The sequence below is a fragment of the Magnolia sinica genome, chromosome 18, assembly GCF_029962835.1.
Source record: "Magnolia sinica isolate HGM2019 chromosome 18, MsV1, whole genome shotgun sequence".
Taxonomy (NCBI): Eukaryota; Viridiplantae; Streptophyta; class Magnoliopsida; order Magnoliales; family Magnoliaceae; genus Magnolia; species Magnolia sinica.
The window spans coordinates 34835447-34852475 of NC_080590.1; the positions used below are offsets into that span (position 1 = coordinate 34835447).

The window sequence follows — 17029 nt, forward strand, 5'->3', positions numbered from 1 at the left end:
TAAGTAGGGCAATTGTGTCCCTTGGATGAAAGACCCTAGAACCCACCAGATCCTTTAGAGTCTCATTTGTGTACAGCGTATAAGTATAATTGTGTGTGCGGACATATGTCAAAAGTACGACTGGAGCAGTAGTCTGACCAGCTAACGTATAAATGGGTCCCTTACCACGAGGTACCGGTGCATGAGCGCTAATGCAATGTAACCATCTGCTTGGGTACAGTGTTGTAAGAGATGTCATATATTATTTATGAGAATTTATGAAAAGTATCACATGCATAATATTTTTACAATTCTATTAATTAAATTCATGTTCTCTTATTATTCATATTCTATTTTTGTCTCTTGTTTATAAAAATTTGATATAATCTAAACATTTTAAATTTTGAGTAAGAAATGACCCTATTGGGCTGTTATGCTCACCTTACTATAAAAAATGCACGAGCCTCTACTATTAGTTTTTGTTTTTCTAGAAAATTAAGTTTAGTTTAAATTTCAATTCAGTTTTTGTTATTTAGGTTTAGTTTAAATTCTAAATTTCGATGTGAAAAAAGAAAATTATCAAGAGAGTTGAATTTAATAAACATTTTAGCGGTATTTTCCTTTTAAACGACTTTGAATATCTATTAAAATTGATTGAATGATGTGGATTGTAATAAATATTGATATATTAAAACTCATGAACTTGGGATTCGGGTCTCGAATACCTTATTCGGGTACCCGAATGTCGGGCGTGACAGTCTGGTTGGTGTTTTGAAATATCATCTCAGGTGAGAGTGAGTAGCTAACTCAGTAATACCATTTTCTAAGTTACACATATTATCAATACAAGCAAGCGTAAATAATGATAGTACAACGAAACAATTAGTTGTCTATATGCATATATGTTATGATGCTAAAAAAAAAGGGTCTTAGGAAAAAAAATAGGAGTCATTCAAATGCTTTGGTCGTTAATAGTCAGCCAAACACCCAATAAAAAGCACCTTGGCCTTTTACAGTCAGCCATGTACCAAATGAACAGTATCATGGTCTTTAACAATCAGTCGGGTATCCAATAAACAATACTCCAGCCTTTAACAATCGGTCAAGTACCTAACAAACATCCATGCAAGAATGAGGGTGTACCGGCCTTTAACAGTTAACCAAGACCCCTATGAATGATGATACGTTGGCCGTTCACAGTCAGTTAGACACCCTATGTATGAGGATACATTGGTCTTTCACAGTTAGTTAAGTACCTTATATGCCCATGTATGTACGTATGCTTAGCCTAGCCTTTATTAATCCATTTTTATACAACAATATTGGTGAAACTTAGATACCTTCATTCTCTCAAAAGTTGCTAAATAGATTTCATGTAGCTTGTGGCGGTACATATCAGCCTCTCACTAGTGTCCCTTTATCATATTCTAATTTTGTCATTCAAAAGTCTAACTTATACAATTAAACAACAGTAACGGCTTAACTCTCAAGGATGATCACAAATAATATAAGGATCATCACCCAAACACAAATATTGCAAAGGGACAACATCTAATCCATTAACAATATGGTAGGCTTGTGGCCTTCACTAGTGATCAATAGTCACTACGGGGAAGCTCATAATCTAATGTTTTACCAATATGATAGACTTGTCACCCAAATTTTTACCAATATGGCAAGTACGTCACCCCAACATAGGCTGACAGATCGGACAGTGTCTCATACCATCATGTATAACTTATGGGTCTTTGTAAGATCGTAACATACTAACGATTATGAATTGACTTAAATCAATGGTAATAGTAGTATCCCAGATTCTATTAAATGTTATACAATCACCAAGCATAAAAATGATTATCTTTATATTAGACCGATCCGATCAACTACAGAGAACCTCCGATAAAAATGACATTGGATGCAAAGCATCTCATGTAGTTCAAACTACTGTTAGTCGTCCATGTTCAACCTCAGTCGACCATATAAGTTTGAGATAACCAACCCAAAGCGGGCTAACCACTTACGTGATTTGTAGGGCTCGATCCACTACATCAACTATTGAAATTATAATACATAATCATAATAAAAAATCAACTTAATACCATATTAGGATATGTCAATTAAACAAATGTACGAGCCATTACAATCCAACGTATATCAATAACACACATTATTACCACATTCGGGTATATCAATAGAATATATGTACTAATCAGTACAATACAATGTACATCAATACGAACCAATGTGTATTAACAATACTTATCAAATGACATAAAAAGGATTATAGTAGTAGGGATTTCATATCAATTAAGCATTTTATCAAACACATTGGCTACCAACAACAAGTAACATTAGAGTTATAATAATAAATCGATTCAAGCACAAATAACATATGAAATCTTATAATCAACAAAAAATTACTATTTAACACTATCAATGGTTGATAAAAAGAAAATCTAGAAAAATGATCAGCACCATAGGGAAAGATTTCTCAATATCTGAGCACCTAGGGTTATGATTTTGGAGAAAAATCGATTCCTACATCAAATCGAGAGGGCTTACTTAAGATTTATGAAAGTTAACACCTATAAGCTTGAAATAGAAGGTAGGATATATTTCTTACCTCCAATCATCAATGGAATGAGATTTGACGAAGGATTCATCAGCAATTAGGGTTGGATTGAAGTGATTTAGTGAGGGAGGCACCAATCTCCCCCTCTTGCTCTCACTCTTCTCCTCTATCTCTTTCCCTATTTCTTTCTTTATCTCTTTCTCTCTTGCTCTCTTGTTAGGGCAAATTCATATAATGGGGGAGAGGTCCCCAAAAGTTAGTATTTATAGTGCCAGATGGGGTGCAACCGGCTTTAATGGCTAAGTATTTAGTATTATAGCCCTATGAGAGGTTGTTTTTAACTATTGGGGCTCACTAGGAGATGTATGAGTCAATCTAAGTAGTATGATAGTTGTCCCTAATGGTGATATACGTATGGATGCAATCAGCTCACCATTTGGATGTGCCTATCGACAGGTATGATTAGAGGTCAATTCGACAACTATTGATCATTGATTGGGGTCGCAAATATACAGATGTGTGTGTAGGATTAAATTAGATTGTTACACTAAATTTGGTCACAATCTAACTGTCTAAAAGCCACAACTTTGACAAAGACTAGATACAAACAATTAACTTGAGTTCATATTTAATTTCAGGAATATTCATACATTTTTTACATTGACCTTGCGAGTCCAAGTTGAGCGATTCGAAACGCAATCGTAGCTCAATGTCTTGCAGTTGACGCCAAGCCTACTAAGATGAACGCCTTTCTATAGTTTCGAGTTTAGTAGCCCACTAACGAGCGATATAAAACTTGTTTAGATAATTAAGGCATTTCTAAAATGAATTGGGTAGCGAGATTTCTTACATGCGATGATTAGGGTTTAGATTAACTAAATTCATAGTGTGGCCTATTCATAAGGCATTTCTAAAATGAATTGGGTAACGAGATTTCTTGTGTGCGATTATTAGAGTTTAGATTAACTAAGTTTATAGTGCGGCCTATTCACAATTAGTGAAAAATAGTAATTCGATCATAATCATCCTAAACTGTTGATTTTAGTGATCGGGTGTATTTGTTAGCTTCCTACAGTCAATTAATTGAATTTATATAGTTTTTTACTGGTAACACTCACATATAGGTTAACATCAAGTGTGAAAAGCCAGTAAGTGACGAAAAAAGTTAAATTTTTTTATAACATTTTTGAAATCTAAAGTAGTGGAAATTCGATACATTGCATTTGGTTTGCGCATTTTCTGCCATGCACAGGAGATCCTGAGTCTTTAGAGTGGGGTTCTTTCCTACGTCTTACTAGGTTCAAGATCAACCAATTAGAATTGTTGGCTACCTTCGTAAGATGTCAGAGTTTTATTCAATTTTCCCTCCTACTTCTTACTAGGTTCAAGATCAACCAATCAGAATTGTTGGCTACCTTCAGATATCAGAGTTTTATTCAATTTTTCCATTTGGATTTTTGAAGTTTCTTGAGTTTGCTGAGCTCAATTTTACTAAAGAGGTGTAGGGTCAGTTTTTTTTTTTGGAAAGGATTGATCATGGTGCTTGCTTATTAATTGGTTTGGCTTTTCAATAGTTTATGGGCTATCCACGTGGCTAAAGTTTAAAGAATAGTTTTATTATCTTTTTTATATACTCAATATTTATGATTGTAATTGGCACGGCCAAGTTTGCTACCCTCTTTGTGGATAAGCAAAGAGTGTAAATCAAATAGTTAAAGTCATCCAATCTCCTAACCAATCATCACATGGTTAAGATTATCCGAACAAAATGAGCCCCACATAACGAGTGATCTATATCAATGGCCGAATCATTTCTCATATAACTCGTATGTACCAGGCATTTTCGTAGCAGTTGATTCGATGGTTAGATTCATGTCCTTAAAATGATTTTAAGGAGGGATGGAAATTGAATGTGTGCCTCTACATAATGACCGATGCAGATCAACAATTTAGCCCTTTTCTTATAATACCAACATTGATTGCCTATTTTTCTATCAATATGATGGTTGGATCATCCAATCAAATGTATTTTTTAGAGGAGCAGGCAATCAAAGGTAGACTTTTGTGATAGATGGCATGTATCAATGATTGGAGAATTTCTAGCATAATCAATATGGATAATTAACTGTTTTTCATTGCCATTGATTAGATTATTATACCATCCAATTAGAACAATTTCTTTGGATGATTTGATATCAAAGCAGGCCATACATGATGGATGGTCTAAATTAATGATCCGATGTTCAAATCAAAGCAATTCTCGAGATGTATGGGCAATCCTACATCGGTGTAGACGCTGGCCTATATAAAGATCCAACCTTCATTTTGTTTGGAGATGTTTGCTGGGCCCACAAGAACCTTCACATTCAGCACACGTGTTAACTAAGGTATAGCGCATGTGGACGAAGCATAAGATGGCCCATCACGAAAGTAATGGAATCCAGGAATCAAGCTGGTCCACACATATAGTTGGCATCTCTAAAAGAAAAAGAAGGATATGAATTCATTAAATTAAGACATGTCTTGTTAAAGATGGGCTCGAAGGAGAGAGACAGAGGTGGGTGGTCCATAGTAGCCATTTGTAGTACGATCCATATGAACCGTTCATTTTTTAAATCATTGATTGGACCAATTGGAGCAATTTTTTTAAGGGATCGCAAAAAAGTCAATATGATGGACAGATAATTAAGATCATTCGATGAAAGTATTTTTTTTATAGCGATGAATTATCAAGGATGAAAAAAAGAAAAAGAAAAGAAGGATGAAATCATATGATGGATGGTCTAGATTAATACTCAGACCCATTTGTAACATGATTATCATGTGTGTCCATTTCACTAACCATTGAATGGAAAGTTAGGATCTTTTAATAAAAGTGATTTTAATAGGATGTGCGATCTAGGATAAGAACCATATGATGGACAGTCTAGATCAATCATTAGTCCATAGTATGGTTAATATGAGCCGTTCATCGTATCCATTGTGGATCACATGTAGAGATCTGAATGGCAGCATTCACTTCCAATCATCAAATGATATCCCATGATATATTATTAATATTTGAGAGTTGTAATATATTATTTTTATTTGAGAGTCGTAGATGATTACCTAATAAAGTAGAACTTGTTCATTTGATTTGGACGCTTCTTAAGTAAATAAAAAATAGGTTATATAGACATCTCCCAGCTTGTAAGCCAATCTACTATAATTTCAACCTATCACAATCTCGGTTGAAAACTCTGCATTTGAAGACGTGCGAGGAAACTATGTTGTTGAAAGTGGCACATTTGCCAATGTGAGAAATTTGCGTGAATCTGTGCCATTCAGCAGGTGGGCCACACGATGACATTGAACTGGACACGGAGTTTCTGCCATAGGGGTGTTGGAGGAAGTTCCTACGCTTAGAAGCTAGGTGGGGCCTACCGTAATGTTTGTCAGCAATCCACTCCGTCCATCTTTCTTTTGCGATCGGTTTAGGACGTGAGGGTAAAAATGAGGTGGATCCAAAACTCAAGGCAACCATACGAGAAGAAAAAATGGGGAAAGAAATGCTTGCTCAGAAACTTTCATGGATTCTACCTTGATGTTTCTATGCCATCCAAACCGTTCAAAAGGTCATTCATACGGGGATGAAGAAAAAACAAAAATCTTAGCCGGTTACAAGACTTCTTAGTCCTATTGAATATTTCAATGGTAGTAATTCAATCTGCACCGGTTCCTCTTGTGTGGCCCACTTGAGCTTTAGATCCATCTCATTGTTGGTCTCTTATCCTAAAATGAGCTAGAAAAAAATGGATGGACCCGGTGGATTTCTCACGAGCATCATAGTGGGCTCCACCTAGCTTTGCAGGGCAGGAGGGTGGGCCCATGTTAGCATAATCGGGTGATGTAAACCTTCTGTAACTTGATCCATATGAACTATTCATTTCTTTTAAGTATTGAATGGACCACATGTTAGATTCTCTAGATTAATAATCAGACCATTTGTAACATGATTATCTTGGGTGTCCATTTCGCTAACTATTGAATGGACTGTTAAGATCTTTTAATGAAAGCGATTTTTATAGGATCTGCTACATGATGGACAATCTAGATGAATGATTAGTCCATAGTATGGTCAATATGGACCGTTGATGTCCCTAGCCATTGTGGATAGCATGTGCAAATCTCATTGTCAACGTTGAATTTGATCTCACTATATATATTATTTATATCTAAGAGTATTAGATGATCACGTAATAAAGTAAGTCCACTCGTCCATTTGATTTGGACTAATATCATGTAAATAAAAAAATGCACCTCTATATATATATATATATATATATATATCAGTGTGTGTGTGTGCACGTGCGCACGCGCACGGGAGAGGTGGGAATGGTTTTATGCGGTGTGGGCCCTGCAGTGATGCGTGTCGAATATCTACCCATCAGTTAGATGCAACATTCTACGGTGGGCTTGGGCTTAAAAATCAAGTCAATCCATGACTTGTGTGAGAGAGGAGTTACCCTCCCATTAAAATATTCATAATCATTTGTTGGGCCTCCCAAGATGTAGTTTACAAATCCAGCCCATCCATCATGTGTGGCCCACTTGGATGAGGGGTCAGACCAAGTTTCAGACACATCCAAATTTCATGTGGGCCCCACCTAGTGCTTTTATATGTTTTATGAATGTCTTCACATGATTTTAAATGGTATGGGCCACCTGAGTTCCATGTAACGATGCTTTTTGGGATATCCCATAATTTAAAGGGGACAACCATTTATATATATATATATATACCCAACTTACTATCACAAGTAATAGTGGTCACTTTCAAAAGTTACCAAGTACACAACTTCAAATGTCTCACACGTGTATACGATCCTACTTTAGTTCAAACAGATACAATCATCTGGTGGGCCACACTTGTACATTGAATTTGAATAGTTTGTGATCAATTTTTTCTTGACTGTTCGTTTATTCTGTACAAGTATGGCTCATGTGAGATAGTTCAATCTTACAGACATCGAATCCACACTGTTGGGTTTGCAACGAACGGCTACGATCTTGCACAAGAGAGAGATTCTTCACCTTTGCTACTCAGAACCCAAGCCAATATGCCGAAGAAGATGGTTTATATCTAGGAAATGATCATGATCGTCGGTGGTGGTCCTTTCTGGCTGCATCCACCGTCCATCTATGCTCATAATCATCCCCTTGTTCTCATCTTGTCTCCAATGTGGGGGCACCAAATGGTGATCCTTCAAGAAATCACAGGCCTTGTTCACCAATGCTGGGTCCCGCCCACTCGCCAGCACAAATCTCTGCCCTTTTCCATGGTACCTATTTCCATTTTGAACCCAAACCGTTGATTAGGATTTCCACAATAATCACAACTAAACGTACGTGTATGAGATCTCAACCGTATATCAGTTGGGCCCCACTCTAGATGGGATATATCCCAAAAATCAATCCAGTTTGCTTTTCACTATCACAGTCATGAAAAATTATCCACTGTTCACCATATGGCCAAGTAAATCAATGGTTGGATTTCATGTTTGTATAGCACAAGCAGGAGAACTGATCACATACAGGCAAGGTACCACAACTTGTGGTACTGCACCATCTTTCCCGCTTCCAAGTACATACGTACCGTGCAAAACGGTAGGTCCTGCAACAACATCATCTGGGATAAGAATCAGATCGTTCGGCTCATCAGGTAGGCCACACTGTCTGATTTCATGGACAACCGGCGATCTTGCTTAACATTCAGGTGTGCCCCACCTAGTGATCTGATCATCCTGATTTTCAAGACAGGTGATCTTCATGCTGGGGCCTACAGTTTTCACGGTACTGATGTCATATAAAAAGTGCCATGTTGGCAGGAAGGTATGGCACGACAAGTTGTAGCGACTCGAATTTTGAGTTTTGTGGCAATGTAGCGACTCAGCTCATGAAACCGAGTTGACTCGGAGAAGGAAGAGATTCCAGCTTATCGGAATGACCTGGAGAGTAACTATACACCAAAATTCAATGTATAAGATGTATTTACTACTCAATCGGAGCACATGCCATTTGCTCTCAACGTCTAATCAATGACCAAATGACATTGACTAGATGTTGCCAACCATCCAAGCCATTGACAATGGAAACGGATTAGCTACTCACCCCGTCATCAGCCCGGTGGTTGGTGGTCGGTGCTCTGGGGGCCCCACCATGATGTATGTGTTTCATCCATGCCGTCCATCTATTTTGATAGACCATTTTATGGTACGAAACAAAAAACATGAGGTATATCCCAATCTCAAGTGGACCACATTACACGTAGACCATTAAAAACTTTTTAAGGGCCATAAAAGTTTTGGATCAAGCTGATATTTTTTTTTCCTTCATCTGGGTCTGTACGACCTAATCAACATATGGATGTCAAATAAACAGTACGGTGGGCCTTCGAAGGATTTTAATGGTGGATATCCAATCACTATTGTTTTCCTGTGGTGTGGTCCACCCGAGATTTATATCCCTCTCATTTTTAGGATCAAGCCCTAAAATGATCTGTAAAAATGGATGAACGGAATGGATGAAACACATACATCATGGTGGGGCCCACAGAGCACCGATTGGCTGATGGCAGGGGGGATTAGCCAAATTTGCTTGGGTGGCATTAAGGCATATACACGGACTTTCGGTGTATATACAGATCCCACCGGATACAGCCACATAACCCGAAACGGGCCGATACGACCCGGTTTGAGCGATCCTTCACATAGAATCAGTAAAAATGGCGATCATACCCGTCGAGCATATGCAAGTGGGCCTCCAAGTTATGGAAGCAAGACAGATCGTTGGTTTCCTTCAAGAAGGGCGAATGCTTGTGATCGAGCGCCAGCTCTACTCCCACGTGGCTATAGCTCCATGGGAACCCCTCTGCGAACCGTCGGATCAGCTCCGGCACATGCTCGTTGATGAATATGCCCGGCACCTTAGGGACCGAATCATGGACGTTCACCACTCTCAGGACCTTGACTCCGAGACCCTCTAACCGTTCCTTGAACCGCACGTTCCCAACTCGGGGCCCCGAGAACGATAACACACATACGGGTATGACCTGCCCGTCTTCGGTCACGTTCAGACCCGTCTCGACCACATCGTAAGCGCTCAAAATAGCCAGTGCACTGCCCAAGCTATGGCCCGTGATCGTGATGCTCAGTTCATCGTTCGGATACCGTTGGATCAATCGCTTCACTTCTGTTAAGATCTGCTCCCTGGCGGAGAATTTACAAAATCTGCACCCTTCATCTTTGTCCGTATACAGATTAACGAACCCGGATTCAACTTTGACCGTTGGATCAGGGCAGGGGATCCCCTCCGATGAGATGGGCCGTAGAATGTCCATCAGGTCCGCGACCCACTCGAGATAAGTGACCGTTCCTCTCCAGGCGATCATGATATCCCGTCGGCCAAGGTGGGCCGTGGCATCGTCAGAAGAAACTGCCACGTACCCCATCCAGTTGGCATTCCGGCTCCACATGTTTGGCCTCAGTGATTTCTTGAAGAAGTTGGGGAGATTGATGTTGGATGTAGCGTAGAGATATCTCGTGATCTCGTAGCCGCAGTGGACCATCCCCAAGCTATCAAAGAACATCCGACGGTTGAATTTGCAGCAGCCGCAGTACTTTGAGTAGGGATCGTAATCGAACGCATCGTAGCATGCCTGGGCCATCTCGCCATACCGGATGAGCTCCGACCGCAGGAGCAGATCGATGGGATCCAGCATCCCGGCCCAGTCATCCTGACCGTGGATCTCGCGCCACGTGTCTGCCAGTCGCTTCTCGGGTCCTTGGGCCAGCGTGGTATCATCCCCTCCTCCCTCTCTCTCGAGCTCTGTGATTATCGACGATAGGGAACCGTCGGTCTTCGAATCTGAGACCGCGTTCACGACCAGCGGCGCCGTCGTCGTGAGCCGTCCGATCTTTGGGCCTGGATTTCGGGATGGTCGGCCGAAAAATCGCGTCGGACGTGCGTTTTTCGGTTGGAAGGAATTCTGCCAGTCTGCATTCAAGGGCAGTTTCGTCTTTGCCAGAGTAATGGCCATGGATTAGTCTAGATGGGACGGATGGGGAGAATGACGAAATGGTATTGATGGCGAGCATGGTTAGTGGAATTTATAAGGGGAACGGATTAGGTGAGACCTCGGATCCACCGAGGTGGGTGGGACCCTGACTTTGGGGCTCACAGTGATGTATGTGCCTTAAATCAACGCTGTCCAATTATTTTGAAAGCTCATTTCAGGGCATGATCCGAAAAATGAAGTAGATCCAAATCGTATGTGGACCATACTGCATGAAACAGTAGTTATTGAATCCCCACCATTAAAAATTTCATAGGGGCACCGGAACGTTTTTTGCCATACAACCTGTAGATAAGGTCACAAAGATCTGGACGAAGAGGCCACACAAATATCAGCTTGATCCGCCCACGAGAAATTTTTAATGGTCGATTACCACTGTTTCCTGTATTATGGTCCAATTGAGATTTGGAGCTGGTTTATTTTTTGGATTATGCTATTAAAATGAGATTTCAATACGGCTGGACGGTGTGGATGTAGTCACATACATTACAGTGTCCCACAGTCAGAGGTCACCTAGTCCGCTCCCATGTATAATTGTTGTTGGAGGTGGGCCCACACAAGGGACAGAACGAGAATTAAAAACGTGCAATAGTTTAAAGATATATCCGTGAAGATACATCCATATGATGATAGGTAAAAGTCTCCCGTGGATATCTTTTGAAAGAAAGCTGCGGAGGTGAGGGGAGGGTTCCAGAGACTACTCAGTATTCATGGACGGGGATTGCGTCCTACCCTGACTGGACCGTAATCCGTCCGGGCAGGGTTCTGTGGGGCCCACCGTGATGGAAGTGTTTTATCCACGACGTTCATCACTTTTCTTGTATCATTTAAGGCATAAACTTAGAAATGAAGCAGGTCCACAGCTCCAATGGACCACACCAAAGGAAGCTGCATTGATAATGACACTCACCGTTCCTTTTTAAGAGCCACCGTTATGTTTTTTTACCATACAGCCTATTCAAAAGGTCATGTAGACTTACACGAAGTGAAAACAAAAATATCAGCTTTGATCCGAAACTTCTCCAGCTTCAAGAAGTTTTTAATGGTGAATATTCAATCCCTAATTTATGTGCAGTTAAGCCATGGACCTAGCTCATGTTTTGGCTCATACATTAAAATGATACGATAAACACGATGAACGGTGCGGATAAAACACTTACATTACGGTGGGTCCCACAGAGCCCTGCCCGCCCGGGGTAGGGTGCAATCCGCGTCCATTCACACGCGAGGGGATTGTAAGGGCGTGTTTGGGCGTTGGGATTGGAAGGGATTCGGTGGGATGGGATTCAAAAAACATAATTACCCTATTGCCAAATGGGATAAGAATAACTCCATGCTTTGTTGGTAATCCGGTGGTACATTGAATGAATATACTAACCATCATTCTAAGTTATTGAGAATAACACACATGTGTTATATCTAGACCGTTCATTTGTTTTGTAACCTCATTTTATGGCATGGGCCTAAAAATGAGGTAGATCTAAAACTTATATAGCCCCATTGAAGTTTTCAACGGTAAGTATTCAATCCCTGTTGCTTTCTATGGTGGGGTCCACTTGAGCTTTAGATTAACCTAATTTTTTGGCCCATGCTCTAAAATAATCTCAAAAAATGGGTGGACGGTGTGGATCTAACCTACACATCATAGTGGGACCTACGCAACTTGCTAACATTGAGTGAAATTGGCATGGGACCCAATGCAATTCCATCGACAGCTTTTCCATCCTCCCCAAACATGGAGTGGAATTGGCACGGGACCAGATGCAATTCCATCCCACCTGATCCCTTCTAATCCCAGTGCCTAAACACGCCCTAAGCAGATTGGCTGTTGTATCACACACTACCGACCTGGCTGGTGTGGGTACGTGTAGTTTGAAGACGGGAAACGGATTGGCTACTCCCCCTGCCACCAGCCTGGTGGTCGGTGCTCTGTGGGCCCCCGTGATGCATATGTTTCATCCATTTTTACACATAATTTTAGGGCTTCATCCCAAAAAAGCGAGAGGGATATAAATCTCAGGTGGGCCGAAACACAAGAGAACAATAGTGGTTGGATATCCATCGTTAAAATCTTCCTAAAGCCAATTATACTGTTTATTTGACATCTAGTCTATTGATTAAATCATACCGACCAGGTGAAAGGAAGAAAAATAAAGATCACATTGATCCGAAACTTTTATGGCCCTAGCATGTTTTTAATGGTCAATGCTGATTCAACAATATTTCCTGTAATGTGGTCCACTTGAGATTGGGGTGTACCTTATTTTTGGTCTCACATCTATAAAAATAGAAGGACAGAATAGATGAAACACATGCATTATGATGGGGCCCATATAGCTCGTGGTCAGCAGCAACTAATCCGATTCCAACCGTGTGAGGTTCACCATGATTTACATATTTTATCCACTCAATCTACCCATTTTATCAAATAATTTTAGTTCATAAGTCTAAAAATTAAATACATACAAATTTCACATGATCTAGATAAGAGAAAGCAGTGTAAATTAAATATTTATTATTGAAAAATTACTGGAGAGTCACAAAAGTTGTGGATCACTATTATATTTGTTTTTTCCCTTCATCCATGAATTATGGTCCTGTGAACAAGTTGGATGACAAATAAACATTATTATAAACCTTTTAAAGATTTCAACAGTGGAAATCATTATTCCCACTGTTTCTTATGATATGATTCACTTGAGCTTTGGATATGCTTCAATTTTAAGCTTAGCTCCTTAAATGAGTTAGAAAAAAAAGGATGAACACAGAAAATAAATCACATACATTCATAGTGGCCCAACTGAGTTTACTCGGTGCCAAAAGAGTGTACCGAATAACCAAGTAGATTTCTGCTCACCTCAAAGTTGTACAAAGGAGATCAAAGTTACATGGTACAACCTTATTGTATTTATTATATCCACACCGTCTATCTAATTTGTGTGATCATTTTGGAATATGAGCCTAAAACCAAGTCATATCCAAAGCTTAAGTGAACCACCCAACCAATAGCAGTGGGACAGTGATTCTACTGTATAAAACAATTGTAGGATCCATTGAAAATATTATTTTGCATCCAAATCTGCCCATAAGATTATGTAGACACGAATGAAGAGAACCAAATATCATATCGATGCCAAGCCCCTATGACGCATAAATGGTTTCCCCCACTACTTTCGCAGCGTGGCCTACTTGATCTTTAAATCTGTCTTATTTTTCAGCGCAGGCATTAAGACTAGCTCTACAAATGTAGGGACGGCTGGTATATAACAAATATACCCATATGACTTGGTGACGTCAGCACACAGCTATTTCCATAGTGTGTGGTACACCAGCCAATCCGCTTCCTTGAGAATTGGGTGAGGCCCGGACGCGGATTTCCTGAGAAAGCCTTTGGCAGGAAGTTCTTGCGCAAGGCTGCTGGGTAGGGCTCACAGACATGTTTTTGATAAATCGGCTCTATCCATCTATTTTTTGAGACCATTTAAAAACTTGGGATTAAAAATTAGGTGTATCTAGAACTCAAGTGGGACACACAAGAAGAAACAATGATCATTCAGTGAGCACCATTGAAGCATTCTTATGCCCAAAAAATTATTGTATCAGTCTACATTTTTTATTTTTTACTTCATCTCATTGACAATGACCTTATAAACGGTTTGGATAACATATAAACATCAAGGTAGAGCGTAGGAATATTTCAACGGTAAAAATTTCTTTTCCAATTTTTTCCTCTCGTGTGACCCACTTGAGTTTTTTATCCACCTCATTTTTCGTTACAGTCCCTAAAATGGGATCTTAAAACGGATGGACGGAATGAATTTCTCACATACATTTTAGTGGCCCCACCCAGATCCTTGGTCAGAACCTCATGTGAAAGCCTTTTGCAGGAAATCGGCGTCCGATGAGGCCCAACGTGGTATGATTTGATTGGGCACATGTAACTATCAGTACGTGGCTCAATGAGATCGGCAGACTGAATCTGCCGACGCGGATTTCCTGCCAAAAGCCTTCCGTAGGAAGTTCCCGCGCATGGCTGCTGGGCAGGCCTACCGCAATGTACGTGAGAAATCCATTCCGTCCATCCGTTTTACGAGCCCATTTTAAAACGTGATGCAAAACTCAAGTGGGTCACATTAGAGGGAAAATCGGAGCAAGAAATTACTACCATTGAAACCTTCTTGGGCTCCATCTTAATGTTTATACGCAATTCAGAACCTTTATAAGGTCATTTCAAGTGGGATGAAGTGAAAAAGCCCAAAATAAAGGCTGATACAAAACTTTTACGTCCATAAGAATTATTAAATGGTGTTCATTGAATTCTCACTATTTCTTCTTGTGTGGTCCACTTGAGTGTTGGATACACATAATTTTCTCTACAACATCCTAATATGAGCTCTAAAAACGAATGGACGGTGTGGATTTCTCAAAAACATATCTTTGGGCCCACCCAACATCCTTGCGCAGGAACTTCCCGGGAAAGGCGGGAATTCCGCGTCCTGAATCTGCTGCTCCCTTGCCGCATATGGACATAATTGCCTCTGGCGTGGCAACAGGGTGGCATTGGTTGCATCTGGGTCATGATGGAGATGGTTTAATCAAAAGTTATTTATTGGACAGTTGAAAATTTCAGCGCCAATCCACCACGTTGTTAATTCAAATTACCATATCTAAATTCTTTAATTAAAAAAATATAAAATATAAACTAAAGACATTAAATATTGTGATTTTGTGAAAAATAAAAAAATAAAAAAATATCAACTATATATTTAGAACTTTCAAGGAATATAAAATTAAATTTATATTATATTATCACTAAATTATAACCTTCTTAACCGAGTTTAGATTATTTTACTTTAATATTATAATGCATGCATGTAATGTCCTTGTACATGGGCATCAATTTTGGATGATTTTGCACCTGTGATTATTTTTTAAGAGATTGGGACAAAATATTTAAAAGAATGTAAGAATGATTTAATATGGGTTGGCCGTTTGGGGTATTAAAAATGTGATTCATTAATCAAGGTTTTTTTCATCATTTTGAAAAGGCCTCGGGTGCCTTTTTTTTTTTTTTTGGCGGAGAGAGGGACATGGTTAGGTCGATCAACGTCTTCCTCAAGAAATAACCACTCTGAATATATAGAGCTATCTGAACTCCTCATGGAGCTTCCTTGAATACACAATAGATAAAAGCAAGAATAATTCTTAATAAATTTAAAATAAGTTGCTTGATTATAAAAAGATAAACTTATAATCCTTTAAACAATGAGCTCAAACTTATGACAAAGTTTTAGACTTGGTCTCCAACTCAAATGCTCTAAAAATGTGACTTACTACAAATAGTAAACTTACTATTTATAGATGACCTTCATTTTTATTAGACTTTATGGTTTTCGACCAAAAAAAATAAAGAGTAAGTGTTCAATTTAGCCCAACCATGCTATTCTCATAACTTTTTAAAGCCCTTTCCATGTTGGGCATGACTTCTATAATTTAAAGAATCAAAAGTTATACTTGAATAAAAACTTAACATTTATAGTAAAAATGAAATTAAATAAGACTTTTGATTGTGAATCTCGCAAATTTAGCGTGGGCAACCTGACATAGCTGGGTTGGTTGGTTTAAGTAGCTTCTCATATAATATATTAAAAAACTTATCCCGATTTGCGAGATACAAATGATTTAAGGTCCTGACGATCCTAATCATTTCCGTCTTTAATTGAGCCTTCTCTGGTCCATCTTTGCCATGAAAGTGTCAACGACCCACTCTACATAATCACATCTCACTCTTCATCTCCACTTGCAATGCAAGTGCTATAAACTGTATGCGGAATTGCAAGGGACATCGAATATGGAGATCAGATAAACTAGACAGTGTAATTTGTTGAGATGTTATCATCGTAGGTTTGATGTCGTAGTCTTCCGCACCTTACACCTTTAGAGAAGCACCAGAATGGGAATGAAACTTTTATAGTATATAGGATTGGGGAACCAACCCTTTTTATATAGCTTTAGAGAGTCGAGGAAAATTTAAAACCCATCGAAACTTTTCTCCTTAAAGCTTCACATGAATTTGGTAATCTCAATCCCATCAAAACACTGTGTGTATCACATTTATAGCGTACCACCCCTTACACAATTTCAAATGTATCATAATTAAGTGGGGTTCACTGGTACTCTCGATCACACTATTCGACACGTAGGATAATCCAGACCATTGATCAATAAAGCCCACCTTATAGAATTCTTACAAGTGCCACATTCATAGCTAGCATTTAAAAAGGAAGCAAGAGACAAACCATATGCATAACCCAACGATGAACATAGTGAATTTTTTATGCAAGATATACCTAGTTTTTGGGCTC

The 17029-nt window shown here is 39.2% G+C and overlaps 1 protein-coding gene across 1 annotated transcript; it reads right to left on the reverse strand.

The window, feature by feature from the left end:
- Nucleotides 1-7342: 7342 nt before the first annotated feature.
- Nucleotides 7343-10698, reverse strand: LOC131233413 (phospholipase A1-Igamma1, chloroplastic). Its single transcript, XM_058230113.1, has 2 exons — nt 9328-10698; nt 7343-7876 (listed from the first exon to the last, which is right to left on the reverse strand). The coding sequence occupies exons 1-2, from the start codon at nt 10626-10628 to the stop codon at nt 7630-7632; spliced, it is 1548 nt and encodes a 515-aa protein (XP_058086096.1). The 5' UTR covers nt 10629-10698; the 3' UTR covers nt 7343-7629.
- Between the last annotated feature and the right edge of the window lie 6331 nt (nt 10699-17029).